The following is a 14,685-nucleotide window of genomic DNA, read 5'->3' on the forward strand; positions in this document are numbered from 1 at the left end:
TGCTAGGAATCCTGTAAGGACAGAGGCAAGGTCTTTGTCTTTTAGGACTGCTTTAACCTGGCTAATACACTGTGTAGTGCTCTAAAATAATGACTAATAATAACTGTAACATTAGATTCACTAGCCTTCTGTAATGTCCAAATGAAAGACGTGCATGGGCGGAAGTGTGAAAAACCAGTGATAAACAGCAAGCTCTGTTGTGAGGCTTAATTCACATTTGCAAAATGCTTTGAAATTGTTGGGTAAAATACAATTGATATGTGTCGAGTATTACTGTTAACAATGCTCTGGTTAATTTAAAGCTAACTTTGATTAATGTTTTTAATATCACTCTGTTGCCCTATTTCTGTAGCTACTTGAAGCATCCTTTCCCCCATTCCCAAGATATTACTGAAATGAGAACTTCCTGGGTAAATATTTTAAACTAATAAATTATATTTTAAAGTCCATTAAAAATTGCTTGACATTTTTCACAGGAATAAAAACACTAAAGTAAGTATCCTGGTAAAATTCCAAGTTAGGAAATTCACTTCTGCCTAAATAAATGCCCTTGCAGTGTCACGTTGGTACAGTTGTTCTTCACTTATTATTTATTACCAGGTCAGTGTTAGAGTTAGTAGGAATTTTTTGAACAAAAACAAATCTTTTTGTCAAAAAAGTCCCTTTTTCTTAGTCAAAACTATTCACCAATTGTCCATACTTTCAAAATTTGAATTTTTTATGATTTGCTACATTAAAAATTTCAATTAACATTTTTGTTGTCATTTTCAGTATACTGTTTTTCCATTTTAAAGGGTTCAGTCAAACTCAACGTGCCATTGTACTAGGTACAAACACCGAAGTTAATGATAGTCTCCGCCCTGAGTTTATAATCTAATTAGTTTGTCGTACATGGCTCTGATGTATGATGCAGCTATGAGGTGTTAAAGAGCTGCCATGTTCCACTCCAGAGATGGCTGCATTGCAAGTGATGGGTCGATCTACTTCTAAATGTGTAAAATGCTGTGTGCAACTTCAGGATGAAAGCTATGAGATATAAAGTAAGATGCTTGTTTCTGTGGTTTTGTTTGGACAGCATTAAGCAGGCTGATGTTGCTCAAAAGAGTATTGTTTGTTGCTTCTAGAGCCTCACTATGCTCAGCACTGTGTAACAGAAAGGAATGCTCATTCAAAATATTGCTAAAATAAAAATGGTCACATTTAATCAATGAGTTGGCTAAGTTTTGTGATATTTAAATAATTCATTATTCAAATATTTTTCATTAGCCACTTGTTTTAGGGGTGAACATTTGCAAAGATATACCAGTATAGCTATTTTATTTCAAGTACAAAGTGTTCCATTAGTCACCCAGTTAAAATTTTCATTATCCAGATTGTGAGCTCTTTGGGCCAGGGACAGTGTCTTCTACACATGAGGACAGCCCCTAGCACATTATGGGTATTCCCAAAATAGAAATAATAAATCATGATACCATTAGATGTTCACTGCCAGCATTTCTAGGTGGCTGAGCCTTGCACAATGTGCCTCCTCATTTTACCAAGTTGATCCATTTGCTAGTTTCCTTTGTCTTCAGCTAAAATCTGGATCTTTGCTGTGTTTGTTTTTGTTTTGGTTTTGGGGGTTTTTTTGTGAGTAACTTCTTTTCTAGTCAATGTGGTAGAGTAAGAAGGCGGTTGCTCCTCTATCCTGGGGATTACAGTAGCTGCTGATGCCAATGATGAGTCAGAGTGTTTGGTGCTGATGTTGCTGCCATTTCATCAGCTCTGTGATCCCCAGTATCCCCTATTCGCCAGCTCTCCATCTTTACAAGCCTGGCATCTCTGCGACTAAAGTCCACACTGGAGGAAGGGCTACAATTCTTCTGGCTGCAGGGAAATGAAACCTCTTCTCTGGAGCTAGTAGGTGCCCTTGAGGACTATCCCCTTGGTACTTGAATTGCTTGGAGGCACAGAATAATAGAGCCTAGGAAGCCTTCTACCATCGGGTGGTTTTTTTTGTTTTAATCAAGATCGGACTTCCTGAGCCTGGAGGCTTTGATCTTCCTTGTATGCAGGGTGGAGTCTGTTTTGGTGAGGGGTACCGAAGAGGGGGTTCAGAGCCTTTTCTTGGCGTCCTTCGTTGCTGACCTGGATTTAGGCTGCTGAGTTATAGCTCCAGATATTTGTGTTAACACTGCGGGGCGGGGGGGGGGGGAAGGTTGGAGCCCTTGAATGAGAGCTGGAAATTCAGTCCAACCCCTTTTCTGCTTTTGTAACTAGGCCAGCCTCTGTCAAGTTCTTTTCAGTGAATTACAAACGCATTTCTCCGCAGTTGCAAAAGGAAATACGGATCAGTAGCAAAATGCATGTCGGATCCTGATTTAAAAAGCAAAACAACCAGCTGGCGAAGGGGGAAATCTAGCTGGCTTGGGGCAAATTGGAGCCCGTCTGACCGTTGCATTTCCAGCAGAGACCATTTGCATGTGTGTTGCAGAACGGGAGGCAGAGGGGGGGGGGGTGCATTCCTGCCACCCGTCTCTCCCCCAAGAAGATTTCCCAGCAGCCAGAAACCATGACTGGGCAGGGGAAGACGGATCCCATCCATTCTGAAGGCTTCCCTGAGCTCCACCTCCCACGCAGTCCTGCCTTTGTAGCGCTTGTATTTCTCTCCTAAATCAGAGCTCCAGAACCTAGCCGCAGCGGCGAGACTGGGCCGCCCCCTGGTGGGCAGTGCGGGCGAGGCGGCGCGCCCTCTGGTGGGGCAGTGTCCCTCCAGCGCCCTCTGCCGGGTGCCCGCCTTGGACCCGGCTGCAGGACCGGGAGCAGAAGCGCCGGGCACCTGCTGGCCGCAGAGCCTCCATCGCATCCGCCCCGGGCTCGGCATGGGCTGCGCCGCGCGTGCCTTGTACTAGGCGCTTGGCAGAGGCTGCGTGGCCGCGGGCGAGGCCACAGCGGGAAGCATGGAAGCGATTTGGCTCTACCAGTTCCGCCTGATCGTGATCGGAGACTCCACCGTGGGCAAATCCTGCCTGATCCGCCGCTTCACCGAGGGGCGCTTCGCCCAGGTCTCGGACCCCACGGTGGGCGTGGATTTCTTCTCGCGGCTGGTGGAGATTGAGCCGGGGAAAAGGATCAAGCTGCAGATCTGGGACACGGCCGGGCAGGAGCGATTCAGGTGAGAGGAGCGGGCGGGAGGGCCGGCGGGATCTGGTGGGCAGCCCGCCGGGAACGAGCCTGCAGATCTGCCGAGGGAAGCCCCGCCAGCCCGCGCCGCCTCCTTGCTCTGCCCTGGCCGGGCGGCAGAGCCCTGGCCGCGGGGTGCAGGCTGCAGGGGCGGCCCGGGCGAGACCGCGAAGCCGGAGCCCACCCGCGGGCCCTGCTGAGCTGGAGGGGGATGGAAGCAGCTAGTCTGGGAGCCACCAGCGCCTGTGCAAGGCAGCGCCCACAGGCTGCAGGGGCCGCACCCCAGGTCTCCCTGTGACCCTACGCGGGCCTGGGCAAGCATCTGACAGGGAGCAGGGCAGGCCGCAAATCTAAGGGGCCTGGCTGCCCCAGGACTCGCCCCTAATGCAACCCTTGGACGCCTGGACAGGGAGAAAATGCTGGTCCCTGGTTGTTGGGCCGCAGACCAGAGCTGGCTTTATAGGTGGAGGGAATCGGTAGATTTTCCCCGTTGGCCGGGGGGGGGGGGGTTGCCCAGCCCAGAGGGAATGAAATTAGCTAGCAGCTATTCACCTTTTCCCCTGAGGCCTTTGCCTTTTGCACAAAGAAGAGGTGGGTTTGGGTTTCCATTCAATGAGCCTGCTCTGGTTTTCGACGCAGCAGAACAAAACGTTCAAACCTCAGAGGTGGAATGATTGAAATGGAAAGAGTTAGTACAATTCTGATTAGAAAAGCCAGCACGGTTCATATGTGACGGGTGAGAAATCAGGCCCTTGGAAGCCAGAAAACGCAGTTAATGCTTCTGCCTTGAAATATGGTCCTTTGGTGTCGTTATGAATCATTTGTCCATTGATACTATTTTATGCAAACTGGAATTCTAAACAGTCTATCAAGCAGCAAGATGTAGCACCATACATACGATCTACGGACTTGATTTGTAAGTATCTGTGCAATATACTGAGCAAGCCAAAATTATAAATTGTAACACAGAGACCCAGATGTAGTTCCATTTAGAGCCAAATCCTGCTTGCTTTGTTCATGTCTTACTCCCGCTGAAGTCAATGGCACAGAGAAGGTTTCGTCTTTAATTTTCTGCTGAGCCCAAAAAGATGTAGTAGGCAAAATACACATTCTGAGCGTGTATTAACGTCTGCCCAAGTTATATAGAAGCACGCAGCCTCTCTCTGTACTGCGGAGGATGAATGGAAGATTTTGAAACATAACAAGGCTTGTTTGCCTCCCACTGGCCCAAGTGAAAATAAATCAAAACAGATCTCTGCATGTTAGCTATGGGAACAGACATAAATGTTCACCAAGCACAGAAAGTCGAGGCAAATTCAGTGCAAAGTGTTACCTTCTTCATATCAAAAACACAGTTTAAGCAGGAAGGTGAAGGAAGAACATGAAACAGGCTGGTGTAAAGAAACAGCAGCCAAGCGTTTCTAACATGGTTACCTAGCTGAGACATTTAAATATGCAACTGGATTGTCAAAAGTGCAGCAGCTCCATTGAAGGCTCTAGACTATGGGATGGAGATCAACCAGGCCAGTTCAAGGATTTTAGGCTGACTGTGAGTAACAGTTACCTTCCTACATATAGGGAGAGTACTGTGGTAGCATGCCTTGCAGCCTCCAGCACTGAATACTGAATGGGGACTAGTAATTTAAGAGACTAATTGGTAGCAAACGTGACTTCATTAGCAAAGAAAAGGACTATATGGGGGATATCCACGGGATTCACTGCAGAACCATATGGTAAATTGCAGCCACGTGATAACTGTATTTATCATACCTTTCACCTGCGCTCTGCTCACTCATCGAACTCCCTGGTGGGCCACTTCCAGCCTTCCAAACCTCTGAGCAGCTTCAAAAAGCTGCCGTTTTTTGTTAACCTGATTCAGAAACATTTCAGTGGCTGAATCCCTCCCTCCATTTGCTCACATGACACTGGCTGTGGCCCGGGATAGACATTGTTCAGTCTATAGCTAGTGACATGTTTAAGGTCTGGTATCTTGCATCCATTCAGGGCTAGAAACACCAGATTTATACCATTGGGGAGGGCAGTTCCCAGCCTTCAGTTGATACAGACTCTATCCTTAGAGCTTGGAATGTAAAGGTGACCTGTTAAGGAATTTTTTTAAAAATGGAGTTTATGCCACCGTGCCACCCCCCACCCCCCCATGCTGCATAAAGAAGGCTTGAAAGATTTTTCCCCTACAATAATTTTTCCTTGCTTTAAAGCCTTAGAAATAGTGGGAATACTGAGGCTGCTTACCCTTTGTACACCTTGAATGCTAAATGGGGGCAAATTGCACCACTCAGCTACTTGTCCCCGATTCTAGCCCATTTAGAGCTACTGCTGTTCCACCCATTTGGCCCAGGTCTTAATTTGGCCCACTGATCCTTGAATCTTGATTAGCTTCTTTGCCTGTTCTGCTCTACACCTGGGCAGGAGACTCCCAGCTGGAGGCCATCGCTGATTGAATCTTTCCTGTCTCCTGCAAGTGGCTGGAAGGCTGCCTGATGGAATTAGACAGCTGGGCTGCAGATGGCCGCACAAACCTTCACATAACACAGGTTGCAAAGTCTTTTGTTCTTGTTAATGGTACACAATCGCTTGGCCTTCAGCAATACATTCAAGGCAAGAAGACATGAAACGACAGAATTACAGACATTTGGGATAGCAAACCAGCTAGGTCCATGCTGGGTAAGACTTCTCCACAGCATGTTGTGCGTCCCAAAAGGTGGCCCCATACTGCTTTCCAAGCAGCCAGCCTGAGTCAGTGCTTTCCCACAGATCATGTTGTTTTGGGCCCTGATTTAGCAAAGCACTCAAGCATGTGCTTAACTTTGACTGAGCGACTGACTTCAGTGGAGTTGCTCCTGATTTACCCCAGAATAACTGAGGTCAGAATCAGGTCCAGGAAGAGCATTCCAGGATGCTGGAAGTATCCCTAACTCTAACCCTAATCCAGGTCCATGAGCAGCACAGCTACAAAACAGGAGGAAATAACCCAGCAGACATAGCAATGAGATCAAAGTGATCTTATTTTCACCTGTGTCTTTAATACTACCCTAAAAATTACTTTTTCCATGTATGTAAACAATGGAGTTGCTGTAGCGAAGACTTGGAAGCTGGGGTTGGCAGGCGGTGTGTCCATGAAAGGGAATTTCTTTTAAGAAGTAGGTCAACCTATGAAAAAAAATTTGGGGGCTAGTGCAGTATCACCCTACACCACCATGAGTGTGCTTGCATATTTCACTGGTACTAGCTTTCATATGCAAGCCTGAAAAGCCTGCATCCCTCACAGGTAGAAGAAATTCAAGCAAATAGATTTTAGAAACCTCCACAATGTTGTAAAAATGACCTTTCTCGCATATAGTGATGCCAGTTTAAAGAGACCTGTAAAGGATCAAAGAAAAATGGAGTTTTTCATTCTTGATGCCATACAAAGAAGGCCTGGAAAAGGGAGTTCCGTGTTTTTTTAAACTGATTTTTTTTCCTGATGCTTTTTACATTAGAAATTGAGGTCTTTGTCCATTCTGGCCAGATTATGGGAGCAGGAGAACTCTTTCTTCATCCTAACAATAACCCTGCCTGACTCTTAACCAGTGAAATGATGCCAGCTCCAGACACTGAAAGATGAGCAATGGGGAGGGAAAGTGATTTTTGTCTGACCGTGCAAAATGCTTCATTTTGGTTTTGTTTTTATTATTGCCTCTCTAACACCAGCGACTAACAAACCTTTTGGAAAAAGGACATCTTGCTTAAAGATTGAATCCCCCCTTCCCCCATGTGCCCTACTCTTTCAATGAAGGTGGGAGGCCTCACCATCCATATGATATGACATCCCACCCTTCCCAGTGTTTAACATACGCCCTATTAAATATTTCTAAGGCCCTCTCGCATCACTGGTGAGTTTGCCCCAGAGAGAAGAGGGCCATGGCTAAAGCACTGAATACACTGGGAAGCAGTATGCTCTGGGCAGTGTAGGGGAGAATTTAAAGGCTCCAGAACCTGGCTAGATATAAATCACCCAGATATTCAGAGCTGCTTACGTCTCTGATCCAGAGACTTGGGAGGGCATTGATTATCTATAGCATAGGCAAGAAATCCTCCTTCTTCTCAGTTCTCTTCTCTCTCTGCCCTATGGCTCTTCTCATATCACACTAAAGCAGTGCTGCTTGCTGTTGATAACGCAAAACTTGGGAGCCCCAAATAGTCATCCACACAGGGGACTTAGGCTTAGCATTGCAATGCCTAACTTTAGGTGCCCTGCTGCCCACTGGAGTCCTCAGTCCCCAAGCTCCCTAGACAACGCAGATGGAGAGTCAGGAACCTAAGAATGGGAGCCAGAAGCCAACACGCTGAGCAGGGAGCCATCTAAGCTAGCCAATGGGGGAGGCCTAAGCCCTGCCCCGACAAAGGTGGCTGGGTGCCTCCCTCCACTCAGGATTCACAGCCAGGAATCCTCTCCTGCCGTAAGTGCTTAAAGCAGGTCAGTCCTTTCTCATGAACATGTGAGGGGAAGGAGGTGACCCCCTTTTACCCTACATTCCACTGGTTAGAGCACTCAGCTAGGGTGTGGGAAACCCTGCTTCAGCCTCCACTCTATCTGATCAAGAGCAGGGACCTGACCCCAGGTGAGTGCCCTAACCACCAGGCGATAGGTATTCTGGGGTGGGGTTTGTCCCACTTCAGGGCAACTCCACCTCTGTTTCCCCATCATGGTGCACCAAGGGCACTCACTGTAGGCTTCCAGCTCCTCAGCCATCATCTCTCTTGGGCAGAAACCACATCTCTAACTATGGCCCTCCTGACTGGGATTTTTCCAGGTTGCACAGTTCCCTGTCTGCCCTGTGATATCCCCAGACTGTCTAACCAGGCCAACATCTGCACATTCCATTGTCTTTGAAGCCCATGAGCATCTGTAATGGCCAACAGTTACAAGTTACCCAATAGCTCTTTCTAAGCAAGCACATTTATTCTCAAGGTAAAAGCATTACAGAGAAAACATTAAAAACAATACAGTTTATTAGCATGCTTGTAGGTTCTTTATTAATGATCACTACCCTAATGCCAACAAGGGCTCTGGTAGGTACCAGTCCTTCCAAACCCACCAAGGGGTTTTTCTTTGGTTACAAGTTCATAACCACCTTAGCTCAGAATCAGAACAACCATGAATAGTTCCAGCATTCCTGTGTCCAGCTTGGCCCTTTGATCTGGGAACATGTAAACAGCAGACAATGGTCCTCTCCTCAGGGCAGAGCTTCAAACGGCTGGGTTTTTGCATAACTGGACCTGGGGACTTTGTCTTCTCCTCCCCCTAGTGATTCCCCAGGAAATCCATGTCATACCTATTGTCCCAAAAGCCTATTCTTGTGTGCCACATTCACTGTCTTGTCACTTGTCTGCCACTGTTCAATGTAGCCCCCAAATAATACTTAACCTTTGCATTTAATACAATGGACTCCAAAGACACAAACTTAATTCAATAAGGTTTGCTGAGGATATTGTAGGAAGGGGCCATATACATCACACGTCTCTCCTGTTGAAATTGTTCCATGTTGTATAAAATACTTAGCTAGTCCTTGGAGCAGGGGACTGGAACCTGGGGCTACAGGGAGAATGCACCAACCCCACGGCTATAGAGTCATTCATTCTCTGGCTCAATGATTATTTAAGTATTTTATACAAAGTGAAACAGCTGCAACACAAAAGATCGAGTAAGCCCACCCCAGAATACCCGACAGCCCCATGGTTCGGGCACTCGCTTCCCCCTCAGGCAGACTGGGGATTTTTATTCGGGTCTTCCACCTCCCAGGTGAGTGCTCTAATCACTCCATCTCTGTCAGCAGTGGCAGAACTTCGATGGATTTGCATATGCCTACGGGCAGAGACTTTAGCAGTGGAAACTTAGGTGCCCAGGAACTTTGGGTGCCTCCAGGGTTAGGCAACAACTGAGCAAGGAGTTGAGGGACTACATTTTGAACTTAGGTGCCAAAAGTGGCAGTTAGGAGTGTAAAGTCTTCTGTGGCTCTAGCCCCATGAGTTCAAGTCTTGCAGGGCAACAAAAATTATAATGAACAAATAGTGCTGGTGCCAATATATAGAAAAGATTAACATTTTTGACCAAAAAAAAAAGCAGCACAACATTGTCAGTGGAATTTGTTCCCCATATTTTCAACCAGCATTATTATTAAACTGTATCATTGCTAACAATCAATAATATCCCTGTCCCTAAGTTGCTTCAAGTAGGTGTTGCACCAGAGAGCAGCTTGAATGTTCCTTAGCAATGTGTTGGCTGTTACAGCAGCTGTAAGAGAATGAAAGTTTGCCTGTGCGTGCACATGATGCCTCTGATTTTTCACAGTGTTTCTAGGCTCCAGCTTCCAAGTCTACTGCAGGCCATTGAAAACGCCCTCTTTGCCTTACAAAAAGCTATAACCTGCTGAGTGCTTGGTTCCAAAAAGACCCCTTTTAGGGAAGGTACATGGCGTACGTGTGTCTCTTAACATAAAGTGACTTGATCATGGTGTAGCTGGGGAAGAGATTTCTGAGATGGCAGACAAAGGCACAGCATGATCCAATGACTGAAAGCTGAAACTAGACAAATTCAGAGTAGAAATAAGGCAGTAATTTTAATGGTAAGGGAGACTAACCATTGGAACAACCTGTCAAAGGAAGTGGTGCATTCTCTGTAATTTGAAGTCTTTAAGTCAAGATGGGCTGTCTTTCTAAAAGAGATGTTATAGCTCAAACAGAAGTTGTGGGTTTGAAGCAGAACTTATCAGGTGAAATTATTTGGCCTGTTATACATGATCATAATGACCCCTTTTTGACTATAAATCTTTGAACCCAACTACCTGTTAACAAATAGAGCTGGTCAAAAACGTTTGGGAAAAGGAAAATTTCAACCACCACCACCAAAAGGACAAAACTTGCCCCCAAAATGTTCAACTTCTAAAATGATCTTTACTTTCTTGTTGGGCGGGGGGGTTCTTTTTCAGATCCATCACTAGAGCCTACTACAGAAATTCAGTAGGCGGGCTCCTCTTATTTGACATTACAAACCGCAGGTCCTTCCAGAACGTCCATGAGTGGCTCGAAGAGACAAAGGTGCACGTCCAGCCGTACCAGATTGTCTTTGTTTTGGTAGGTCACAAATGCGACCTTGACACACAGCGGCAAGTCACTAGACACGAGGCTGAGAAACTAGCTGCTGCATACGGCATGAAGTACATTGAGACATCTGCTCGGGATGCCATTAACGTGGAGAAGGCCTTCACTGACCTGACTCGAGATATATATGAGCTTGTTAAAAGGGGGGAAATTTCGATCCAGGAAGGCTGGGAAGGGGTAAAGAGTGGGTTTGTACCGAACGTAGTGCACTCTTCAGAAGAGGTGGTGAAATCAGATAGGAGATGCTTATGCTAAGCACTTCTAGTGAGAAAAGCTATGATGAACTCTACTAATCAAACATACTCTAAGCGAACTCAGTGTGACCGAAAGGGATTGTAACTCTAGCATGGTGAATGGCCTCACACGTTGTTTTGGACACCAGAGGAACAGAACCAGGAAAGCAATGGTCCATTCCAAATAACCTCTTTCAGAATTGGGGAGGCTACAAACCTATGTGAGAATGAACAAAGGTGCATGTTTATGTTGTAGGAGACAGGAGGCATAAGAACAAGAGAGGATCTGAATGAGATGGTACAGAACAGGGAATTTTACATGTACTGTTTTTGTGTGCCATGTGTTGAAGCCATAGTCTGAAAAGTCTATTAATACAACACATCTGAGAGAAGAGAGAAAATCTTGGTTTGCATCAACAATTTATTTCCAGGAAGATTAGAATATAGTGTGGTTGCCATTCATGAATGTTACTTCCAGGGTTAACTCAAAAGAAACATATTTTACAGATGTAGCGCACACACTTTTGGAGAGTCATGTTCTTGTACCTTGTTAAAACATAGACTAAGACTATAGTATGGTACTTTAACAGGAAAATAAAGGTTATTTTATTGATAACTAAAACTTAACCATCACCATCCCCCTGAAAAGGGGTGTTTTCCTTGCCCTGCCTAGCTGAGGCTAAGGGCCAAGTCCAGCATGACAGCTCCAATTATAATTATCAGATGACTTTATAAATACTTATTATCTCTCTCCATGATTGTAGTAGAAGTACCTCAACTATATGGATTTCCAATATAATTAACAGATCAGGAGTATAAAGCTTCCTAAGTGTATCTTCACATCCAGTATCTCACAGCAGGGTCATGGCAACCAGTGATTAGCAGCCAGGTGGGGAATGCAGATATTTCTGTCTTACTGTCAGAAGTACAGTGATGTTGGCAGCATTTCACTGTAAACTTACATTGCTCCTTAGGAAAAAAGGAGAGACAAAAGAAAACTAAAAAGATTTAAAGCAAGAGCATCATACATCCCTGAAGGTGGCGTTTCTTTTAAAGAACAAGGGAAAGAGCTGGGTCCAGTACTGAAAGCAGGGGCTAGTGGCAGCAGTCTCTGCTCTTATGTTACTTTCTTTACTGGCATCTGGGGAAGGAGAGAAATAGGAAGTGGAAGGAGGGGTATAGAGCTAAAGTGTCTGAGAGGTGAAAAGGGAAGAAGAGAAAAGCATAGGAGAAAATGTCTTCTCTTTGTTTTGTTTATATTCTACCCAAGATGGGGCCTACACGGCAGGTAGCTGACTTAAAAAGGCTATAATTAAGTGTCTGTTTTCTGGGAACACCATCTACCATTTCAGCTTTGCTTCGTGTAAGTACTGTATTAACTAAAGCTTTTGAAATGCAGAAGGGTAACAATGCGCCCGCATTGTGCTGAGGAGGATCAACATGTTAGCAAAACATAAAATGACATTTATTCAAGTTTGCGAGTTTTACAAGCCAAACTGTTAATTTGGTTATGAGGGATTAGGCAAACCACATAAGAGATCCAGCATTTGAATACAGGCCTCCAGGTAGACAAGAATAAAGTACTTCTAATTGCTCCTCTAAGGTACCATGTTCCATAAGAGTATGATTTCTGACAAGTTGAATCTGTCTCTCTTCAGATCCGTTCTTGTATTTTGTACCATTTGAATGCAACGGTATCATAAAAATAACAAGACCATTGCTTAGGTATAAAAGCTGTAAACAAATTAAAATGAATAATATTTTACCTTTAAATTTTCTAACAACATTTGCAATCCTTGAGCTCAGCAGGTGAGAGCAAACATGGTATGCCACTGTGAATTCATAGGCAGCAAACGTAGATCTAGAGGATATTGAAATGGGGGTTGGCTGCGGGAAATGATACAGCCTTTTACTTCTGAATACCAATGGTCAATCTTGATTAGGTCATAATTGTACTCAGTTTGCTGACCTAACTCTAAGACCCCCATTCAACTCCCACTGAAGTCCATGGAAGCCTTTCCAATGATTTCAAGAGAAGGTAGATATGGCCCTCAGTCTGCAGCAGGCATTACAAAACCTCTTTCTTGAATGGCCCAATTTGGCATGATTGGGAATCTTGGCTCAGGAGAGACCTACAACATGGGTATTGCAGGCTATCCCCCCTCAGCTTGCACTGACATCAGCGAGAAGTGAGGGGCATTGGTGGAGCACAGTGAGATAGATGCAGCATTTACCCAGAGTTATCAATCTCTCACATTCACGAACAAGAGCAGACATATTTAAACGGGTCCAGTGTATTTATGTACCTTTATTCACTGAATGGAAAATATGCCAAGCTACCATTTTAGCCTTTCAAGCCTGAGTCAGCTCTAAAGTGGTCTCAGATTTTCTAGTTTAAACAACACAATCTGTCTTAAATGTAGAGACATTGGTTTAATCAAGTAATACTCTGTGAACATCGAAGGAAGTAAAACTTTTGGGGCCTATCGTGTTTCCTGTATCAAAGGATCATGAGCCAGCATAGCAGGATCTCATTAATGGGGAAAATGATTGAGCTTTTCACTGCATTTTCTTTTTTTTTTTTTAAATGATAAAGAAAATCTACATTTCAGTAAGTGGGGTTGGGTTTTTAGTATTTAAATATAAAATTTAGAAAAGTAATAAAAAAAGCTTGTCCGGGCTTTGAGTAAGCCTTGAATTTGTATTGTAAGTATAGTTCAAAAAAGGTACAGTATGAGGACAAAATTCTGTGCTAGCTGAACCTAACTACTTTAAAATAATGAAACAAAAGAAAATGGTTAATATTGAATAAAAGAGCATTGTGTTCACCTGTTTTTTAATTCCTTGCATTTTCTAGGTAGCTTATAAAAACAAATAGACAACGTAATACAGTCATGTGTACAAGTCTGGGCTGTTTTTTCTTTTTCTGAAATGAAAAACCTTATAGGCTTTGATAAACATTCTTTTTTAACAACTGGTTTTAGTGCTTTGACTACTGCAAGAGGCATTAGAGAAATCAGATGGTGGTATCATTCAAAAGAAACATCCAGGAGTTTTTACTCTAGAACAAAGAAAAACAAAAACTTTTTGTGGCACAGGTCACAGATTAAAAACTATCTGCATGTTGGACTGGAATTTCTCAGAACCTCCAGAATAAAGTATACTGTACACTTTTCCTTGCTTTCTGTTATGCACTGTAATGAAATGTGGACCCCCCCCACGCTGTATTTAGCTGTATGTGAATGAAACATGCTTGTATTTAGCAAAATTGTTAATGTGATTATGTGAAATTCAAACCTTGTAAAGAAAAACTTGTGTTTTTTCCTTCCCCCACACTCCCATTCTTCATCAGTAAGCCATCTAGTAACTCCGTACTTCTACACAGCAACCATGATTGAAAATCCAATACAAAATAATAAACAACATACACTCTGTTTACAAGAAATCTACCATGCATTTTCTCTTAATGTATTTTTCGGTAGCCAATATTTAAGATGCGCTCATTGTCCTTGTGAAAAAAAGTCAGTAGGGGTCTATCAAAAGTCAATACAGCTCCACAGGATTTATTATAAAAACCCCAATAGATTTTTTTTTTATTCATTGGTTCACAGCCAGTGACAGTTACAGTAGTTATCCACAATATTAAAGCACCATATGCCAGGTCCTCAGCTGGTATAACATGTCCTAGCTCCACTGACTTCAGTGAAGCTAGAACACATTCTACCAGCTGCTGATCTGTCCCCACATAAAGCAAAGAGAACTTAAGATACTATAAATATAAGAATGAGACTAAATAGCCAGAATCTGCAGAGTTAGACCATCTGTAGGTTTTTTTCCTTCAAAGCACCATTTTTTAATATCTAGGATTTGCAATCAAATCCTAAAGAACGATTTAAAAACAAAAAAACAGAGCAAGGTTATCATTGTCTGTAGGCTGTATGCATAAGGATATATTCCACCATCCAGAGACCAGTTAGCCTGGAATGGGGAGCAGTTCAGAAACCCCTTAGCAGGTCTACGTTTAGTGGAGACACATTTTATAAGTTTACATAAAGGTTTCAATCTCTTTTCAGGGTGGCCCCCACTGCTTGCACCATGAACAGAATGGCTCTCCTTGCTCCTTATGCTT

At 44.0% G+C, this 14,685-nt stretch overlaps 1 protein-coding gene across 2 annotated transcripts; it reads left to right on the plus strand.

The window, feature by feature from the left end:
* Positions 1–248: 248 nt before the first annotated feature.
* On the plus strand, positions 249–13,994 carry RAB39B (RAB39B, member RAS oncogene family). Of its 2 annotated transcripts, XM_043492429.1 has the most exons (3): positions 1,705–1,927; positions 2,260–3,154; positions 10,152–13,994. In XM_043492429.1, exons 2-3 carry the CDS (start codon positions 2,940–2,942, stop codon positions 10,576–10,578), a joined length of 642 nt encoding a protein of 213 aa, XP_043348364.1. In that variant the 5' UTR covers positions 1,705–1,927; positions 2,260–2,939; the 3' UTR covers positions 10,579–13,994. The 2 variants fall into 2 exon arrangements, with proteins under 2 accessions (XP_038273367.1, XP_043348364.1); XM_038417439.2 differs by having other exon boundaries at positions 249–3,154.
* Positions 13,995–14,685: the final 691 nt, after the last annotated feature.

Source organism: Dermochelys coriacea, chromosome 9, assembly GCF_009764565.3.
Source record: "Dermochelys coriacea isolate rDerCor1 chromosome 9, rDerCor1.pri.v4, whole genome shotgun sequence".
Taxonomy (NCBI): domain Eukaryota; kingdom Metazoa; phylum Chordata; order Testudines; family Dermochelyidae; genus Dermochelys; species Dermochelys coriacea.

Excerpts from the sequence above, each read along its gene's own strand:
- RAB39B (XM_038417439.2), top strand. The coding sequence starts at position 2,940 with ATGGAAGCGATTTGGCTCTACCAGTTCCGCCTGATCGTGATCGGAGAC. Across the intron at positions 3,155-10,151 it reads GCCGGGCAGGAGCGATTCAG|ATCCATCACTAGAGCCTACT; the intron begins GTGAGAGGAGCG and ends GTTCTTTTTCAG.